The 17,451-nt window shown below is 36.9% G+C and overlaps 1 protein-coding gene across 4 annotated transcripts in view; it reads right to left on the bottom strand.

Moving 5' to 3' along the window:
- Positions 1-17,451, bottom strand: part of KCNT2 (potassium sodium-activated channel subfamily T member 2) — a 114,240-nt gene that overhangs the window by 50,427 nt on the left and 46,362 nt on the right. For all 4 annotated transcript variants that reach the window (XM_084210914.1, XM_084210911.1, XM_084210912.1 and 1 more), the window contains exon 10: positions 639-819. In XM_084210914.1, the coding sequence (XP_084067040.1) occupies positions 639-819 (181 nt within the window). The remainder of the gene's footprint in view (positions 1-638; positions 820-17,451) is intronic.

The following is a 17,451-nucleotide window of genomic DNA, read 5'->3' as shown; positions in this document are numbered from 1 at the left end:
ACTTGGTACAAATTTAATAAAGCTGACTGACTGCTTGAAATACTTGGATTTTCATAAATTGCTTTTTCCCCTGTTGAAACTGTTAGAAATCCTAAACTTAGGCAGGCATGAAAAATTCCTAGCTGTGCTGCTGGCTCTGTGTGCATGTGTTCCATACACAGCTGTGAACCCAATTTGCTTGAGTTGCAGATTTAATGAGATTTTTTTCAAGTTAGCACTGAGCTGTAAGAGTAAGAGAGGAAGTGGAGAGAACCAAGATTAGAAACAGGGAGAGCCTGCAGAGGAAAAGCTGCACTCATAAAGAAAGTGCTGGCTACTGTTGTGGGGGTTTTTTGTAATTGCTCCATTAATAACAAATCCATATCTCAGGATAAAGGAAGGCCTCTGAGGTACATGACTTGTGCAGAAAACTTTCATCAGCACTCGAAAATTGTTATCGATGCCCTGTTTTTTAGTAGAAATCTAGAGTATAGGAGAACATAGGGGGAAAAGGGGGGAAAATCACAATAAGAGAGATAGGTGGTTCTTTTTTCTGACATTTTCTGTGCAATAATAATAGTAACAATAAATTATTTCAGTTATTGTTCCTTTGTTTCAAAAACAATTCTCAAGAGAAAAAAAAAAAAATCCACATTTACCTGTATGGGCAACACCACAAGAGCAACACAGATCATAATGACAACAAGCAGCTTTGAAGGCCATATCTTGGGTGTAACATCCCCAAAGCCCACAGTAGAAAATGTCACTATGCAGAAATAAAGGGAGTCAAAGAGAGTCAACCTGTTTCCTGCTCGTTCCAGATGCTGAATTCCACAAATACTACGTAGAAAAGAATGAATAAAGACATGAAAAATAAAAACTGTTCAAGCTTGATGATTATATGTGCAGAGAACTATTTTCAGAATTCATAAATTGCTTAGCAAAGACATTTTTTTCAAAGAAAATTAAAAATTAGTATCAAACCAGAACTGCTTTATTGTTACAACTTTCAAGAGTCATTTGCAATAAAAGAAACACATTTTTGATTATTCTAATATGACAGGCACAACTGTTGCTAGGTTTTGCTTAGTGGCTGTTGTGAAGGAGAGGTGGTATATAGAACATCATGGATTGATGCAATTCCTTTCTAAACCAGAACAAAACAGATGGTATAGAGCTGCCACCATTCAACATTTTTTATAGATATGTTTCAACTTTTTCAGGGAGGTTTGCTGCCGTGGCCAAGAAAACTGCACATACAGCTTTCTGTAAATCTGTCTCTCTCTGTGCTGGTCTCTGGCCCTTTCTGTGGCAGAGTCACTGATGTGAACCAGTTCTGAGAGCACACACTGCCCATCGGGAGCTTTCTGCTGGCACAAATGGGTACTGACTGTCTGGAACAAAGTGAATGTGAGAACTGCAGAGTACTCAATTATCAGAGGAAAGAGCATCCAGGGTCAGCCTCCAGGTAGGAAGCGGGAGGTGGCAACTGGAGAGATTCTGCTCACTGAAAGTACAGAGTAGAAATACGGGGCTGGGCTGGGTCTGTAATAGCAGAGCAAGTGGAGTTCACCCCTTCCTGTCACACATTCCTGAGAAGAAGTAAACAGCAGCCCAAGTTAACTGGTAATTACTTTTCTTGGAATCAGCATGATGTGCTTTTGGTTTTGAGAAGCTGTAACAGAATCACTCCAGAGGTCATCCTGCTATTTCAAACATTGCAGATTTCAAAAATATTTCACTTTGTAAATATGTATCACGGCAAAGAGCTTTCCAAGCTTAAAATATGATCTTCTCTGATACAGTGGAATTACTTAGTTCAGTTCAGGCTTCCAAATGATATGCACCTATCTAAAAAAAACCCCAATGTGTGAACCACCCTGAACAGCACTTTTTCCCCTTGGAGCTAGCAGGATGATTTCTCCTCAGAGAATTAGATAAATAATTAATAAATCATACCATATTCCTCAGTAATTATTCTAGAACATGCTAAATATTATTTCTTCATGTATGGCATCCAGATGGTAAGAGTCCCTCATTAATATCTGCCATGGGAAGACCTTTGCATCACCAGGGAGACCCTGTGTTTATAACAGTGTTAGCAGTTGTTCTTCTTTTCTCTGTTCTGTTCTCCAAATATAATTTAGCTGTGGGCAGTGGCATTTCCAGAACATATGGATCAAATTCCCTGTTTCCTTTTCACAGTTCTAGCATTTGTAGTTTTCACACATCTCAAAATGTTCTAAAAAGGGTGGGCTTTTTTCCCTGTTGTTTGCCTAAGTTTCATACTTCAGTCAGAACTGATATTTATATTCCTATCCAGTTCATCCCACATTTTTCACTGGAGTTGTAATCCAGATCTTCCATTATTTCACTATGTTCACAGTTTTGCTGGGGGTTTTTTTCTCGTTTTTTTTAGTAAAAGGATAATTATATTTTTGTCCCTGAAAATACTAACAGAAGGACTGTAAGTAATTATGCTAATGAAGCTTTCTTTTGGTCTCAGACAAGGAAGTTTCTCAGCTAAAGCCTTTTCTAGTTTTAATATGAAATAAAGAAGTATCTTATAAAGGCACTGCAGCATGGAAAAAAGAGCGATTTAAATATCAATATCCACATACTTTACATGTAGTTTTAGAAGCAGAATGGAGATGGATTTTTAATTCTTTATTTTTATTATTCCTATTCACCTGTGTGCATTTTCTTCTCTCTAGTTACCTTTTGTGGATATATCCCAGAGACACATAACCTTCACTTCAGGAATTAAGCTCATAAGGGCCAGGAAAGCAACAGTTACACTGAGCCAGGGATATGGTTCCCCTCCAACAGGATATTACACCACTGCCCTCAGCAGATTAAATATCTGCAGATGGGGTTGTATGGAACCATAAAGCATGAGCCTATCATTGGTGGAAATGTAATTTTTCTGGTGCTCAGACCTGTGAAATGGCTTGGTGTTTGAAAATGAAAAAGGGTCAGCTTTATTTACTCCTTGTGTCTGACAGGATGGATTAAAATATAAAAATTTGGTACCTTCAGGCTGGATTTTTTCTAATTTTCAAGGACTTAGAATTGTTTATTTCTTGCTCTTATTGTAAAACCTTACTATTTTTAATAGCTAGCTTAATGATAGAAAAATTCAGGTCTTGAATTATTGTTGTTGTTGTTGTTATTATTAAGATTTCCATAGCCAGCCCACCCAGCTGAATTAAGGGAATATACCATGAACCTTTTTAGCCTTTTCTAAGTGAACAACAGAATTCCCACTGCATTTAGTGAGATCAAGATCTCATTTGATCAGCTCTATGTATCCTATTCCTTAAAGCCATCAAAATAATGTGCCTGATCCAAAATGTTGTGGATTTAAGATGTTTCTCACTGAACTTAGTGGGCATGAGCCAGAGCTTCCCACATTTAGTTAATAATATTAAAGTCAGCAAGACAAGGGAGCTGCTTCTTTGCCGAAGAAAAAATTCAGCTCTTTTAACAACTTGTTGATCAAATTTATTTCTTTCCTCAAAATTATTTGCACCTCATTTGCAGTTCTACCAAACTGTACTTGAAGCCTTCACCCTGCGTACAAGGGAATGATAAATCCAAAATCAGGTTACCAAGTCTGGGTGGTTTGGTGCTCTGCTGTTTGTCTTTACTGGAGCCAGACAGCACCAAACTGCAGAAAAAAACTGATTTTCAAAGAGACAGCTTTAAGGGAGTCTAATTAAAAATTAAAATATTACCTCTGTGACTACTCTCCCAAGAATATTACACTTTCAGCTCACCAACTCTGTCTTTAGAGAAATGTTACTCAGCATTGATAGCACATTCCCATCTGTCTGGGAATTACCTGATTACACTGCAGAGAGAGTGCAGTGGAACATCAGTGGATGCCCAAGAAACCAAGTCCACATGGATTAGTTATTCCAATCCCCACAACTCATTGACATCTTTTAATACATCCCAATTCCTAGATGAACAGTAGTATCAGCTTTCTTTTTCAGAAATGAAGTGTTAATCATTACTTTCAGCATAAATTCTGCATGTAAAATACACTTATTTCTTATGTTTCCTGACGTAATGAAATGTGCAGTAATTCAGGCTTCCCATTTTGCCTGGTTTGATATTTTTGGTGATATTTTTACCTCCTTGTTTGCTTCCTCTTCCTCTTTCATCTCCTGGAGCTAAGTAATTTATTTAGTCATCCTTGGATAAACAAAATTATTTCAAGCAGGAAAGGAATGTACAGTAAAGGCAATGCTAACACCTACTTGTTTTTGTGGAGAAAATAAACCACAGTAATAATCAGTACACAGAGAGTCCCTAGTCAAACAGAAGGCCAATTCAGCACCTTCTATGCCAATTTTAGGTTTCCTGTGAATTCAGGAAGGTTGTCTTTTCACAATGGATCTAAGGGAGGCACTCACAACAAAACAAAATTGCTTCAATGCAGAGATTTGGTATTTCTAAAAAACCCCACAGAAAGCCAAACTAAGTGTCTGCTGAAGCAAAATAGTATCAGAAAATGTATTACAAACAACCAGAGGATAAAAGTATCTTTCCAAACATTCTGCTACCACTGCACTTGAAAAACAAAAAGTAAAGAGAATAACATGTAACCTCTGAAGATTGGTAATGTTTATTTTGGGTATTATTTGAACTTTTGAGAGTTCAGTCTCTGTTTTACTGGAAGCTTTCTTTCTAGTTCCAGGAATCTTTGTTTGCTTGAGTATCTTATGTGCCAAAACCAACTCCTGTTTGTAAATAAACTGTCTTTACATACACTACAGAAATAAATCCTGCAGAATAAAATAATCCCTGAGACAGTCAGTTTTTTATCATGCTGCAGAAGCATGTCACAGAAATGGCTGTAACAAGAACCATTTGGATAGTATTTTGCAAACACTGTACATCAACTATCCTTATTTATAACCAATTGTTTAGTCTAATTGATCTCAATTTATATTTTCAGTTGTTTGCATTAACAAATTAATCTGATTTCTACATTTTCACTTCTTGAGAAAATTATTGTTTATACATAATACAGCTTCTTGAGGTCTAGAATAATGCACCAGAAGCTGAGCCAAAAGTCAGAGCTGCTTCTGAGGATTAGGCAGCAATTACCAGCACTTTTCTTTGGACCTGTCCCTTTGAGCTCCACCTTGAGTAATGACTTTGCTATGTTTGCAGCAGCTGGCTGAAGGGACTGGCTAATGAATGTGTTGGAATCCACATGGATCCATTTTATCAGGTTCAGTGTGATTCTGGGGCAAAGGCTCAGTGCTTCTGTACTACAGAAACTACACCTGAACTAACTCACAAGCACAGCAATCCTGCTTAAGCAAATGTCCTCAGCAGTTTCTCGCATCTAAAACTCTGAACAATTTCCTGATATCCTACCAGAGAATTGTGATGCTAGAAAAAACCAGAAATTAAACTCTCATTATTTGATTGTCCTATACTGCCAATTGTTGTTAATGTTATTTTACAATTTATGAGCCTACTATCACAGACTTTTTCTTTTTTCTTTATGAGAAAAATTGGAATGAATTATCAGTCAACAAAACTGTTGACAGACTACTAACTCTAGCAAATATTCATGGGTAAAGTACAAATAGAGTGAAATACTGAGGAAAAGGACCATCTTGACTTTCCAGGAAATACAGACAAGCAATTGAGATACAGTCACTACCATGGTAAAATATAACTGCTTAAGGAAACTTCCTCAGTCTCTACACCAAAATAAAATGTACCTATAGAATATTTCATTCTTCAGTCTCACTCTAGAAGCTGTAGTATCTCATAAAAGTCTGATAAATTTATAGAGGTCTTGCTTAAAAAACTGGCAAAAGGTGCTAACTACCTGCCAAAGATGTTAATATTAAGCTGGTGCCAGTCTTAAATCCTTGAAATGAAAATGGTGTTGGGACTAATGCTGTATTTGGAGAATGCCCTGCTTTTTACAGAGGAAAACAGTTTTTCATACTAGAAATTGTCTCTGTGGGGTGTTCAGTCTTCTCTAGAACATCATGCAGAGCCAGATGCAGTTTTTTCCCATATTTTAAAATTAGCCATTATGGAACAGCAATTCTCAGTGTGGAGATTCAGTATTCATATGACCATTAGACATGCAATTTTCACAAACTCTGGGCTGAATACTAATGTAACTGGAGTGACATTAAAGTGCATTTCTTTTTCATTCCCTGTATCAGATGCATATGGAAATATTGTCAGTTGACTTCTGAGTGACAATACATGCAGAAGGTGAAGGTGTTGGTAATCACCCTATCTGTGACCTAAAAACCTGATGCTTTCTGATAGAAACCCCAACTCTTGTGTAAATAATGAAGAGGAAAACAAAAAGAACAAGGGATGTGCAGAAAATGCAGCAAGTAAAAGAGAGAAGCAACAATCACAAAATACTCTGACCAATAATAAAATGCTAATCCCATCCAAAAGCCCTGAATATGAGGTTTTAATTTGCTAAAAACAAAATGCTTCCAATTTTTCCAAGCCTTGTGCCTCTTCTCAAGTCTTTTCTAAAATCAGGGGTTTTTTTCTAATTTATTTTCTAAAAGCAATTTTCCATAAACAGTATTAAAATAGAAAAAAAAAAACCCTACTAGTTTAAGTAGATGTACAACTTTCAAGAAGTTAATATGGCAGAATTTGGTACAATATATCAAATTTAGGCATTACAATGAGAAGTTGCTATTTTCACCTTTCATTCCACATAAAAGACTTTAAAGCTGTAGGAATTACTGAATTTCATGACAAAGAAAATATTAATTGCATACAAGACAGTGAAAGAAATGAGGAAGAACTGCTGACTGGAAAGATGAAGGTTGTCATGCTGCCTTTAAAGTAACTAGGTAGAGAATTCCCTTGCTGTTCTTAGTTGGCAACAACTGATCTAACAAATGCAGCAGATCAGTTGCAAGGTATTCCCTGACAGGAAAAAACAGACACTGGACAATGTAGTTTCTTAATATTAATGGACAAAAATTGTAACAATCACAGACATTTTTGCAACTCTAATGTCACTTCATCTGACAGTTCAACATAAATCTACTTTTCCAGATAAGTTTTTCTCAGAGACCAGCATTTATTTTCATTATTTTCATACAACACTGTCCCTTCTTTTTTTTCTTTTTTTTTTTTCTTTTTACAGAATCCCAATAGGGAAGGGGGAAGGCTTGGATTAATTCAGCAGGCTTTCAATCAAACTTTTCAGTTCTGTGGGATTTGGAACACAAGTTGAGGTAAGGATGATGAATTTACTTTCACTACACAACAATGCCACCATGTCAGAAATTAATTCAGACTTTCTCTTCAGATGGAAAGGTCATTTTTGTTTGTATTCCAATTTTATCTTTATCCCAAATGATGATGCTTGATGATATAATTATTACTTACCCATGGTGTCCTTTATAAGCCTTTTCCTTCCCCAAAGATCAGAACATTATATGCAGCTAATGGTTGCAAAAGCTCAACTTATAAAAATAAACTCTCCCCCTAGGAACTCATGTGACTTCCAGCTACTGCAGAACATCTTGTTAAGCAGAATAGGGTATTATGAAATGACCAAGGGTATATAAATATTTGTTGAATCTGAGTGAGAACCTTTCTACTCCTGCTGCTGCCTTTAGTGGGATAAGAAGTGGAGCTGCAATTAAGGAGCTCTGGTCATTGAGACTGCACAAGCAGGGTCCATCTGTGGGCAGCCTTCTGCTCAGTGTGTTTCCACAGGCAGGTCTGTCCACACTTCAGCCTCTAAGCTCAAAGGAGCACCTGTATTTGTGTGTGCTTTCAGTCTACCCCAGAGCTTTGATGGTAAACAAAGTAAATTTTGGCAGCCCAGCTTCAGTGTGTCAACACTGTGGCACCCAAGAGCCTGCTGGAGCCTGAGGCTCTGACTGCTCACACAGGGAGTCAGGAACTACTCAGGAAAGAGAATCAAGCCGTCACTTCTTAACCACCAGATACTCCTCACCTGCAGAGTGCTACAGAATTAGGTGGCATTCTATACCTATCCTTCCTTGGGAAGAATAATTAAGTAATCTATTTATAATATTCAAAAATTATATGTGTTGTGCTGGAAAATTCAAATTCAAACCTCTAATTTAATACACCCGATATGTTATGCTTTAGAACATCATGTTTAATGTTTCTTGCAATAGTTTTGAAACACTCTTATGGTGTAACAGTTGTTATGCAAACCACCCACGCTCCCTCAATCAAACTGAACTAACAATTGAAAGATTCATTATCTGAGTATTTGTTAAATGTGCATAAGAAAAAGCTAACCCAGCATGTAGAATATTCTGTTAGCTACTGACAGAAACCTTTTGTTAATTTTCAACCTAACTCAAGTCATGGCATATTTTAATGTCAAATGGATTTAATTTTATTGTTAAGTCAAAATTTTCTCCTTATCAGATTTTGCATTTTCATTCGATTTTTAAGGATATTCATGGATCGTCCTTACACTGACATCCATTTTTACATCTCGTTGACAGCCTTTCATCTGTCTGCACTTTGAGTGCAACTTCTTTTTGCTGCTCTCATTGCTGCTATTGGAACAACTGCTTCAGGACAAGCTGAGTTACCTTACTCCAGCTGCAACATTTTATGGCTGCTAGCACCATAAACAAAAAAGAACTTCTTAGAAAATAACAAATAAGTAATATTCAGGAAGAATGGACTTTCTTGCAGTGCTTATCCTGCTGAGAAACTCAAACCAGTAATATATACAGGCTGGAGTGGTCTAAAACTTGCAAGTGACTCGAATCAAATGCCTCTTGTCTTATCCCCTTTAACCACAGCCATGGCGCATGCAGCCCTTTGGAAAGCTCACAAGTGGTATTTCCCTTTCCAGCTTAAATTTCCAGAAACTTTGGGTAATGGGAAAATTTCTATTGGCCTCCCTTCTGGAAATAGTAAATACAGAGTGTTTTAAGATAAAAGGCTGTAGGTCAGATCACATGAGGACAGTGGTGTACATTTCTTGCATTTCAAGATGCCCTGTGAAAACACTGACTCATCAATGGTCTTTGTTCTCATGGTGAGCATTTCCCTTCAATATTTTGGCTGTTACATGCACAAATTTGGCATCATTGAAGCTTCTTTCATATGCCTAGCTGTTCTAAGTGTTGGTACCTCTGTCAGTGAGGTAACCTGCACAGGAAAGAACAAAGGCCACCAGTTACTGTCAGATCTGTAACCTCCCTGTCAACATTAGAAATAGAAAATCTGGCCAATAATTACAGAGAGAGCTCTGCAGCTTGCCAGCAACGTTTGCTGGATCTGGGCAACAAAAGTAAACCCTCTACACGTGTGTTCAGTTTGTCCTCAATGTAGCTGCTACATTCTATGACAGCCTTAAGGCAAAGACAGTTCAAGCAGGCAGTGAGCTAAATGGAAGCATTTGCTGTGCTGCTGCTTTGCAAGGGGAGTGTCCACACAGCTGCTTAGAGGGGTGGCTGTATGGGCAGACCCAAGAAAAGTGCACTGATATAGCCAGTCTGTCCACTTAGAACACTGTCTGCAGATTCCTGATGAGCAGAAGATTCACTGCAGAGTGCAAGACATAAAGGGGTGTATGGAAACTGCAGTGTCATCTAAAATACAGCCTGGGTTTTTTTAAATACTCATATGGTATGCTTTGGCTCTTTTATTTCATAACAATTGCTATTAAAAAAACAGAGCTCACATGAAAATGTGTGCCACATAAATAAGTTTTCCTTGTTTGTATTCCTTCTGGAAAGGTGTTTTTACTTCAGTCACTTCCTTGTTGACCTACAGTCTTAGGTAGAGACAAGCCTTTGGACAGTGACCAAGGAAACAACTGGCCTGTGAAAAAGATATAATTAAGCACCAGACTTAATGCTTAGGTTTGCTAAAACACCAGAAGGGGGGGAAGTGTTAAACAGAGGTTGTGTAATGGGGTGAAAATTACAGGAGGTGATCTGTGAGGAGATAAAAGCAATATATTCTGTCATGCATTACAGACTCCTCTATGGTTTGAGTTCCTGCTTGGAAACCCAGCAATTCTTTTAGTCATGAGCCAGAGGGCTTGTACACCTTGAACTCTCTGTGTATTGTTCAGTTTGATCAGCAAGCTCTGCGATTTCACCATCATCATCTTCCTCCTCCTGCTCCTCACTACTGTTAACACCGCTTTCCATTGAAATCCAGTGATTTCAATGAAATGTTTTAGTTGAGTGAAAAATCATGAACTTATAATACTTAAAGAGTTTGCTGAAAGTCAGAGACATTTTCTTTGGGACACCTGTTTTGACAATGTGCTTGCTTGAAGAAAAAATTCCAAGTCTAATAATTTCTTTGTCTGAAATTCAAATCGATCGATACAAATGGATCTTTTTAAAAATCATTGAAATCCAAAACCTCACAAGACTCTTGAAATGTGAGGTTTAACTGCCTAACAAACACAAGCATGTTTAGGAAAAAAAAATAGTGTACATGATTAATACTCATCATCTAAAACAAGGGCACAGGTGGTGTCATAACGACCAAAAAACAGGAGACGAGTGAGAAGGGGAACTTCATCCAGCTGCCAGGAAAATAGGATTAATGATCACAACACCAGAGAGATGAAGGCAGGGAGGAAGAAGAAGGGACATCACTGTCTCTGCCAGGACTGACAGCATATTCTATAATCTCTGGTATGTTTTGTCTAGCATGTTTTCCCCTTGATTGCTTATCCCATGGAGAATATTCAGCAAGATTTTATTCTTACTACAAACACACACACTACAACTTGTAAAATTAGACTTTCACTCTGAATATTCAAGAGGAAGCATTTTGTATTTGCCTTAAAGTTGGCTGAATATTTTGTAAATTTTTTTTTCTTTTATAGTTTTAGAATATTAGTGAAGTGAACAAAAAGAGACCAAGTGAAGGAGTACAGTTAAAACTTGACCCACAGTCATTCTTTTTGCCACAGGGAGAGGTAAAAGAGAAGTAAATTTCTTTACTGAGAGGGTGTTTGGGCAGTGCAACTGGCTCCCCTAGGAAGTGGTCCTGGCACTAAGCCTGTCAGAGTTCAAGAACCATCTGGACAAAGCTTTTAGCCATATGATTTAGTTTTAGGTAAACTTGTAGGAGCAGGGAGTTAGACTTGTTGATGGGTTCCTTCCAACTTGAAATATTCAGTGATTTATCCAATTTTAGTAAATGCAAGTACATGCCCATATGTAGCTGTGCCCTCTCATCAGTAACTTTATTTTTAACTTCTTTGCGTAAGATATTTGCATTTACTTGTTTTTCCTCTGCTCATCTCTAATGAAAAGAAACTTGCAAAATATTTAAACTGTATTTAAACCAAAAAGCAGATTAAGTGCTCATTCTCAGCAGTTGACTAAGGCTTATCATGTATAAAAGCCAATGGTAATAATGACCTAAAAATAAAAAAAGTAACTGAAATGGAATGCCACAAAGAGTTTAGTTCTGAACAAAGCCTGCAGTTCCAGCTGACTGTAATGGATTGGGTACCTTTAAACAGCCTTGTCTCTGCTGACATCCCCTACCCCTCCAGCAGGAGGGATGCCCTGCTTGCTCTGCAGGGTCACCACAGTGCCCAGAGGAACTGACAATCACATTTCATGCCTATTGTTACATTTGCAGTCTATGAAGTCAGCCCATGGCTTGGTCTTCAGTTTTTACTAATGAACACTGATTATTTTTAGTGCCTTATCGCTGTGACTCGGCCCTTCCACTCTAATATACACTTCTATATGGCAGAAATGCACAACTTCCAGAAATGTGAAAAAATACAGCTGTGTTTGAGCAAAGAATGGGGGCATATGTTCAGCTTTTGGGATATATCTGAGTTCCTTTATAAGTACAATTAGCTGTTTTACTAAGGTTGAGATAACACAACTCAACTAATTTACTAAATTTTTAAACTTTTTTTTAGAAGGTTTTAATTGCTAGTGGAAGTACAGAACTAACAAATGAGAGTGCTGTTTATTTGGATTATACCCCAAAGAATCTATACCTACAAACTATTGTTTTGTGTGTATTTATCACCCAGTTGTGACACTCTATGGCAGACTGTGCCTCTACTCTTCACTTTGAAAATCATCTGTCTAAACATTATAGTAATTTCTAATGGAACACCAACTATACAGAACAGATTTTTTTAAAATGCATTCTAGATATGATTTTTGCCTTTTAAAAACCATGGTAAGTGCATTAAACTCCTTCTTTTTAGATGATCTCGTATCAAAACCTGATCTCTGCCAAAGCCTTTGAGATGTGCTTTCAACATGCCAAAAAGTTATGCTTAATACAGACATAGAGTGAGTGAATAGTTCCTGGAGGCTGGTGTAAAGTTCTGCTTGTATGGCCAAAGATATATCAAACTTTTTTAACTCTTCTCTTTCTGATTTGAGAAATATGAACTTTGCTAAACTTCACACCCTTAAAACACAGTTGGAATGTGAAACAGACAACAAAAGAGAACAAAGCTCTGAAGAGTTATGCTGATCCCAAATCACCATAATGCCCACTGGAGAACCAGAATAACTGATGGCATCTGATAACACAGTTACATGTGTTAGCATAAACCACTACAAACACCAAATCTTTGTAAAGTAAAATAAATGGTTTATCAGCCTAATAAATCAGTCAATGAAAGATATATTTATTTTTTTAAGTCTGCATGCTAATGACAACTTCATTTTTGAGCCAGGAATTGTGAGTGATGATGGTTTGATGCCAGCTACTGAATGGTGAAGTATCAACCACAAACATTCTCAACATAATTACTCACCATTGTTACACTTGGCATTCTGTTTGCTACTGTCTAAAATGATAGAATATTTTCAAAGACAGCATGTGAGTACCAGGTTTTCTTTTTAGTGAAAAGAAAAAATGAAACCTATGAAATGTAATGCCTTCTTGTAAGGAAAGAGATGGAAGACTTGAGGGTTCTAACACTTACTTTGTATAACAAATTGACCCTTTAATGGGAACTTTACCTGTTTTTATTTAAGTCTTCCCAAAACCAAACCAAAACCTAAAGCTTATTTTGCCAGTATGATCCTACAGTATTTCACATCCTGCAGACTCTGGTTACACTCCAGATCAACTTTCATTCCAGCTTTTTATTTCCCAGGAGTTATTCTTGTCACCCTTGTTCTGAAGGTAGCAAACCTCTTTTGCATATGTAACATTTACATTTTGACATAAGGGATCTACTTACAAGCTTGTGTGTTTATAAACCAATGGAAAGCAAACTAGAAAACTTACATCCTAACAATCTGCATGCCTGCTCAGTTCACCTCCCTGGCTCCCTATGTCAAATCCTTTCATCTGACTGCATTTTTCCTGTGCATCTTTGTCAAGTGTTGATAATTTTGAAGACATGCACATCTCAAATGCATATTGCACATATCAAAATACAGTAATTGTTTGGGTTTTTTAATGGAATATAGCATTCTATTTTTCTTAAGTTATTCCTTATTTATCCTTGCTCTTTGGACAATCACTTCTAGATTTTCTCCAAACCCCATTTTATGACAGAGAAAGCAAATTTTGCTAAATTTAATTTTTTAATTTTACTGAGACATTACAGATTCTTCACAGTCACTCTATTTTATGCTTTGTTCCTGCAAAGGAACAAGGACAGGAATGCATTTAGACCAACTTTGAGGAATTTTACATGTTGCTTTACATATGTTGGCAAGCCATAATTAGTTAATATTAGCAATAAGCTTGACTTTATTACCTCTCACAGAATTCAAAATAAAATTGCTGGAGAAAGGACACCATAGAGATGCAGTCTTAGAACTGTATTTCTAACAGTCCAAATGTTATATGACTCAAAATCATTTGCTTTTTTTTCCTCCATTTGTAATGGTAATTGGTCTCTGCTGCCAGAACAAGCTCTGCTTGTCATGGTATCTGGTAATATTATTACTCTATTGCAAGATGTCATGATAATAAAAGCTGAAATTCTCCCAATTGCATATTCAGAGTCCATAATGTTTTCCAAAATATTTTGACTCCCTAATATTCTCAATGCATCTTTAATTAAATGTAGTCAAGACTATTGATGTAAATATTAGCAGCACTAATTTGAGAGAGATTTTTACATCCCATGGAAGTTACTGGGGAAAATATTGGGAAAGAGCCTGAGTGACATTTTATCTCCTTCTTGGGCAGGGGCTCAGTTTTGAATATATGATCTGCACTCTCCTTAAAAATGCATATTTTGATTACTGAAGTTTCAGTACTTCACATGGCATTAAAAAAATTATTAGAAGAGAAAGACAGAAAAATGCTTCAGAGAATAGAAGCTGGAACTTTCAGAAAGGTAAGGATGTACTTCAATGTCTGACTCCCACCAAGAGTAAAGGCCTTGCAAGAGAGTCTGAAAATTATTCCCAGTGTCAATTTAAAATACTGATTTATAGAATATACTATACAGAGAACAGACTGTGAAATTGCAATTACATTAATTGTCAAAGGATGATTCACCTGACCTATAATGTACACACCTTATTGTACTGAAATACTCAGATACTGTGTGCTACAACAGAGAACAAAAAATGTGGATAAGTTAATTTTGCCTTTCAAATTTATACAAATTTAACTTTGCCCACCTTTAGCTACATTCAGTTTGGAACAACTGATTTTCAGATTAACAAATGACCTGCAACCTGGTAAAATTAGCAAAGTTTGTAGCTTGAAAAGATCACAAGTACATGAAGCTGACTCATTTTCCAGGGTGAAACAAAAGAAGAGAAATCTCTCAATCCCACTGTTTAATTGCTTAATTTAATATTTCTATATATATTCCAAATAGGAGAATTTGCTTATAAATAATGCTGTTGATACTCCATTTTAGAGAGGCTTTGTGAAGGCAGCTTTCTGAGCTGCCATTTAGCCTGATAATTTTTTATTTTAAGCAAACAAGATGACTACAAACGTATCTCTCACACTAAGAAGATAATTGAGATTGAACCTACTAACCTTCATGACTTTTTTCCACAGATCACAGTAAATAGACTACTTAAATTGTTGTTAATTTTGCTGGTGTCTGTGTCTAGTTTTAAATATTCCATTACATCAGTGGCACAGAGAATTCCCTGCATGAGCCATGGGAAAGATGCTGACCTAATTATTTTAGAAATAACTATGTAGAAACATCTAAAAAGATTAACAAAGGAAATATTATGTCACTACCAAATTAATAACTAAAATAGCATGAAAATCACTGTATAATTATCTAGGTTTCCATAGAAACTGTCTTTGATGGGTAGCCAAAAAGACTTCTGATTGAGCTTCAATACTTCTGCTCTCCCTGTAATACATGATTTCTGATCTGCCTTTCACAAATAGCCAACCAGCACACATCCTTATCCTACAATCTTCAGCAGCACTCCTCAAAAGCACTAATCACCCACATGCTTTTTTCACATCTGAACTCTTGAACTTAAATATGCAAAAGTATTTTTAAAGTGTATTATTACAAATACAGAGCTAGCAAAAAAGAAAATTGTATACGGTAATATTTATGTTTTGTCACAATACAATTGTTGCATAAAAATATCATTAGGCATTAATCAAAGAAACAAGTGTGGGTTTTATTTCATTCTTTCATGGTAATTTTCCATTTCATTTGCTCACCTTTTGAAAAGGCTTGGCCATTTAAGTACTAATCATAGGCATGTAAGCAAATGGATCCCAGTGCTAGCAATGGTGAAAGAAGTGTGGCTATCCCATAAATTCCAAAAGAAACTAAGAGTTTTATCTGAATTACTTTCATTTAGATAATCAAAACTGGCAACTACGTTTGGCAACACTGTTTTTGCATGTGTCTCAAACAGCAGATTTCAGCAGCGTCACCTTAGAAATTTCTGTACCTAAAAGAGATAAACTCTGCATTCAACATGTGTTTCTCCTACCAAAGCTCACAAGACTGTTGGCCTTCAGCTCATGCAGACAGTTTTTCCCAGAAGGCAGTATTTCACATAAACTCTGGTTGAATTTATAGATTTGCTCACAAATAGCAAGTGCATATTTTAGGAAATGCTTTGCTGTTGACCTCCCAGGAGCTGCACAGCCTTTTCATCGTCCCCTCACTTAAGGAAGTGTTAAAGCAGTGTCTGAACTCGACCTCAATTCTCCTTGCACACATGCACAGAGAAAGCACCCATCCAGGCTGCCCTGGTTCCAGGAACTGAGCAGCAGGACAGGGGGAGGGTGGGATTGCTCCATTGGATATGCAAGGTACTGCATGTGCCACTGCCCTACTTCTAGATCTACTTGCTGATGTTTGGAGAGCGCTGCACTGGAACGCTTCAAAACAGAAAACAGAGACCCCCTGTTTGAAACATACAAGTTCCTGACAAATCTGCTTGGTTTCAGAGAAAGAGAAGTACCACTGCTATTACTTCAGTGCTTTGTGGGATTCTTGTAATAGCTGAATAATTCATTTTGTATTATTTACAGTTACTTTGAACTTTCAATTAATGTTGTATAATATTCTGGGATTTAAATTCTGAAACTCTTGTTTATTCTGTTAGCTCCTGAAACTTCACATGCTTTAATACTTTAGAATAATTGTGTCCTAAAAGGCAGAAGCCCAGTCTTATCTTGTGCTGTCCTGATATGCAGAAAATCTCTCTCAATCAAACTGAGACTGGTCCTAAACACTGAGACTGATATACAACAAAACATAACGTCACAGAAAGAACTGCAGACCCAAAAATCCACATTTTATTTTACATTACATAATCCACCAACACTTTTCATCCTACTTAAGGCTAGGTATCTTTCTTGGATAACTGCCTTTTGGCTCCAGTCACAATCTACACAGAAAGGTAAAGTCAAGACCTCCATGGGGTGATTTAGCTCCCTTCAGATCACCTTCTGAGGTGTTTATATCTACTGATTGATAATAAAGGGAACTGGAGCACTGAGATACCTTTTCCTCTCTAAAATCCTCTGTGATTTATCTTTTCTTGGTTGGGTGGTTTTTCTTCTCTGGACACATTTGGAATTCGGACACATTGTTCCAAATCATAAGGTCTTGACTTTTCTTATTTGGACTAGATCATTGTTGGGATTTCTCTTCCTCCCTTCAAGAAACTTACTCCTACTGCTTCCTCTGGATGAGAACTGTGAGTGGGTAACTGCCCTTGAGGCTACAGTACTGGCATTCTACAGGTATTCTGTAAGTTACTGTGTGGAAACATCCTTATTTTCTGATGCTGAAAGCACTGAAGTGTAAAAACATGTTAAGACTGACCTTAGTGACCTTTCCATGAAAGCATAAGCAAAGTCTGGGCAGGTTTGAGTATGAAAAAATAACTGTCCATCTCAAAGAACTTGTAGCCACTTCCTTCACAAGCTAATCACTGGTGATATATGACTAACACTGCTTTAAAATTCAAAATAACTCTTAATAGATGATTCACTGTGTCACAGAAAGATGCCTGAAATACT

This window comes from Fringilla coelebs (assembly GCF_963513975.1).
Source record: "Fringilla coelebs genome assembly, chromosome: 9".
Taxonomy (NCBI): domain Eukaryota; kingdom Metazoa; phylum Chordata; class Aves; order Passeriformes; family Fringillidae; genus Fringilla; species Fringilla coelebs.
The sequence above is the reverse complement of the archived record's forward strand: the minus strand, read 5'-3'. Positions and strand labels throughout refer to the sequence as shown.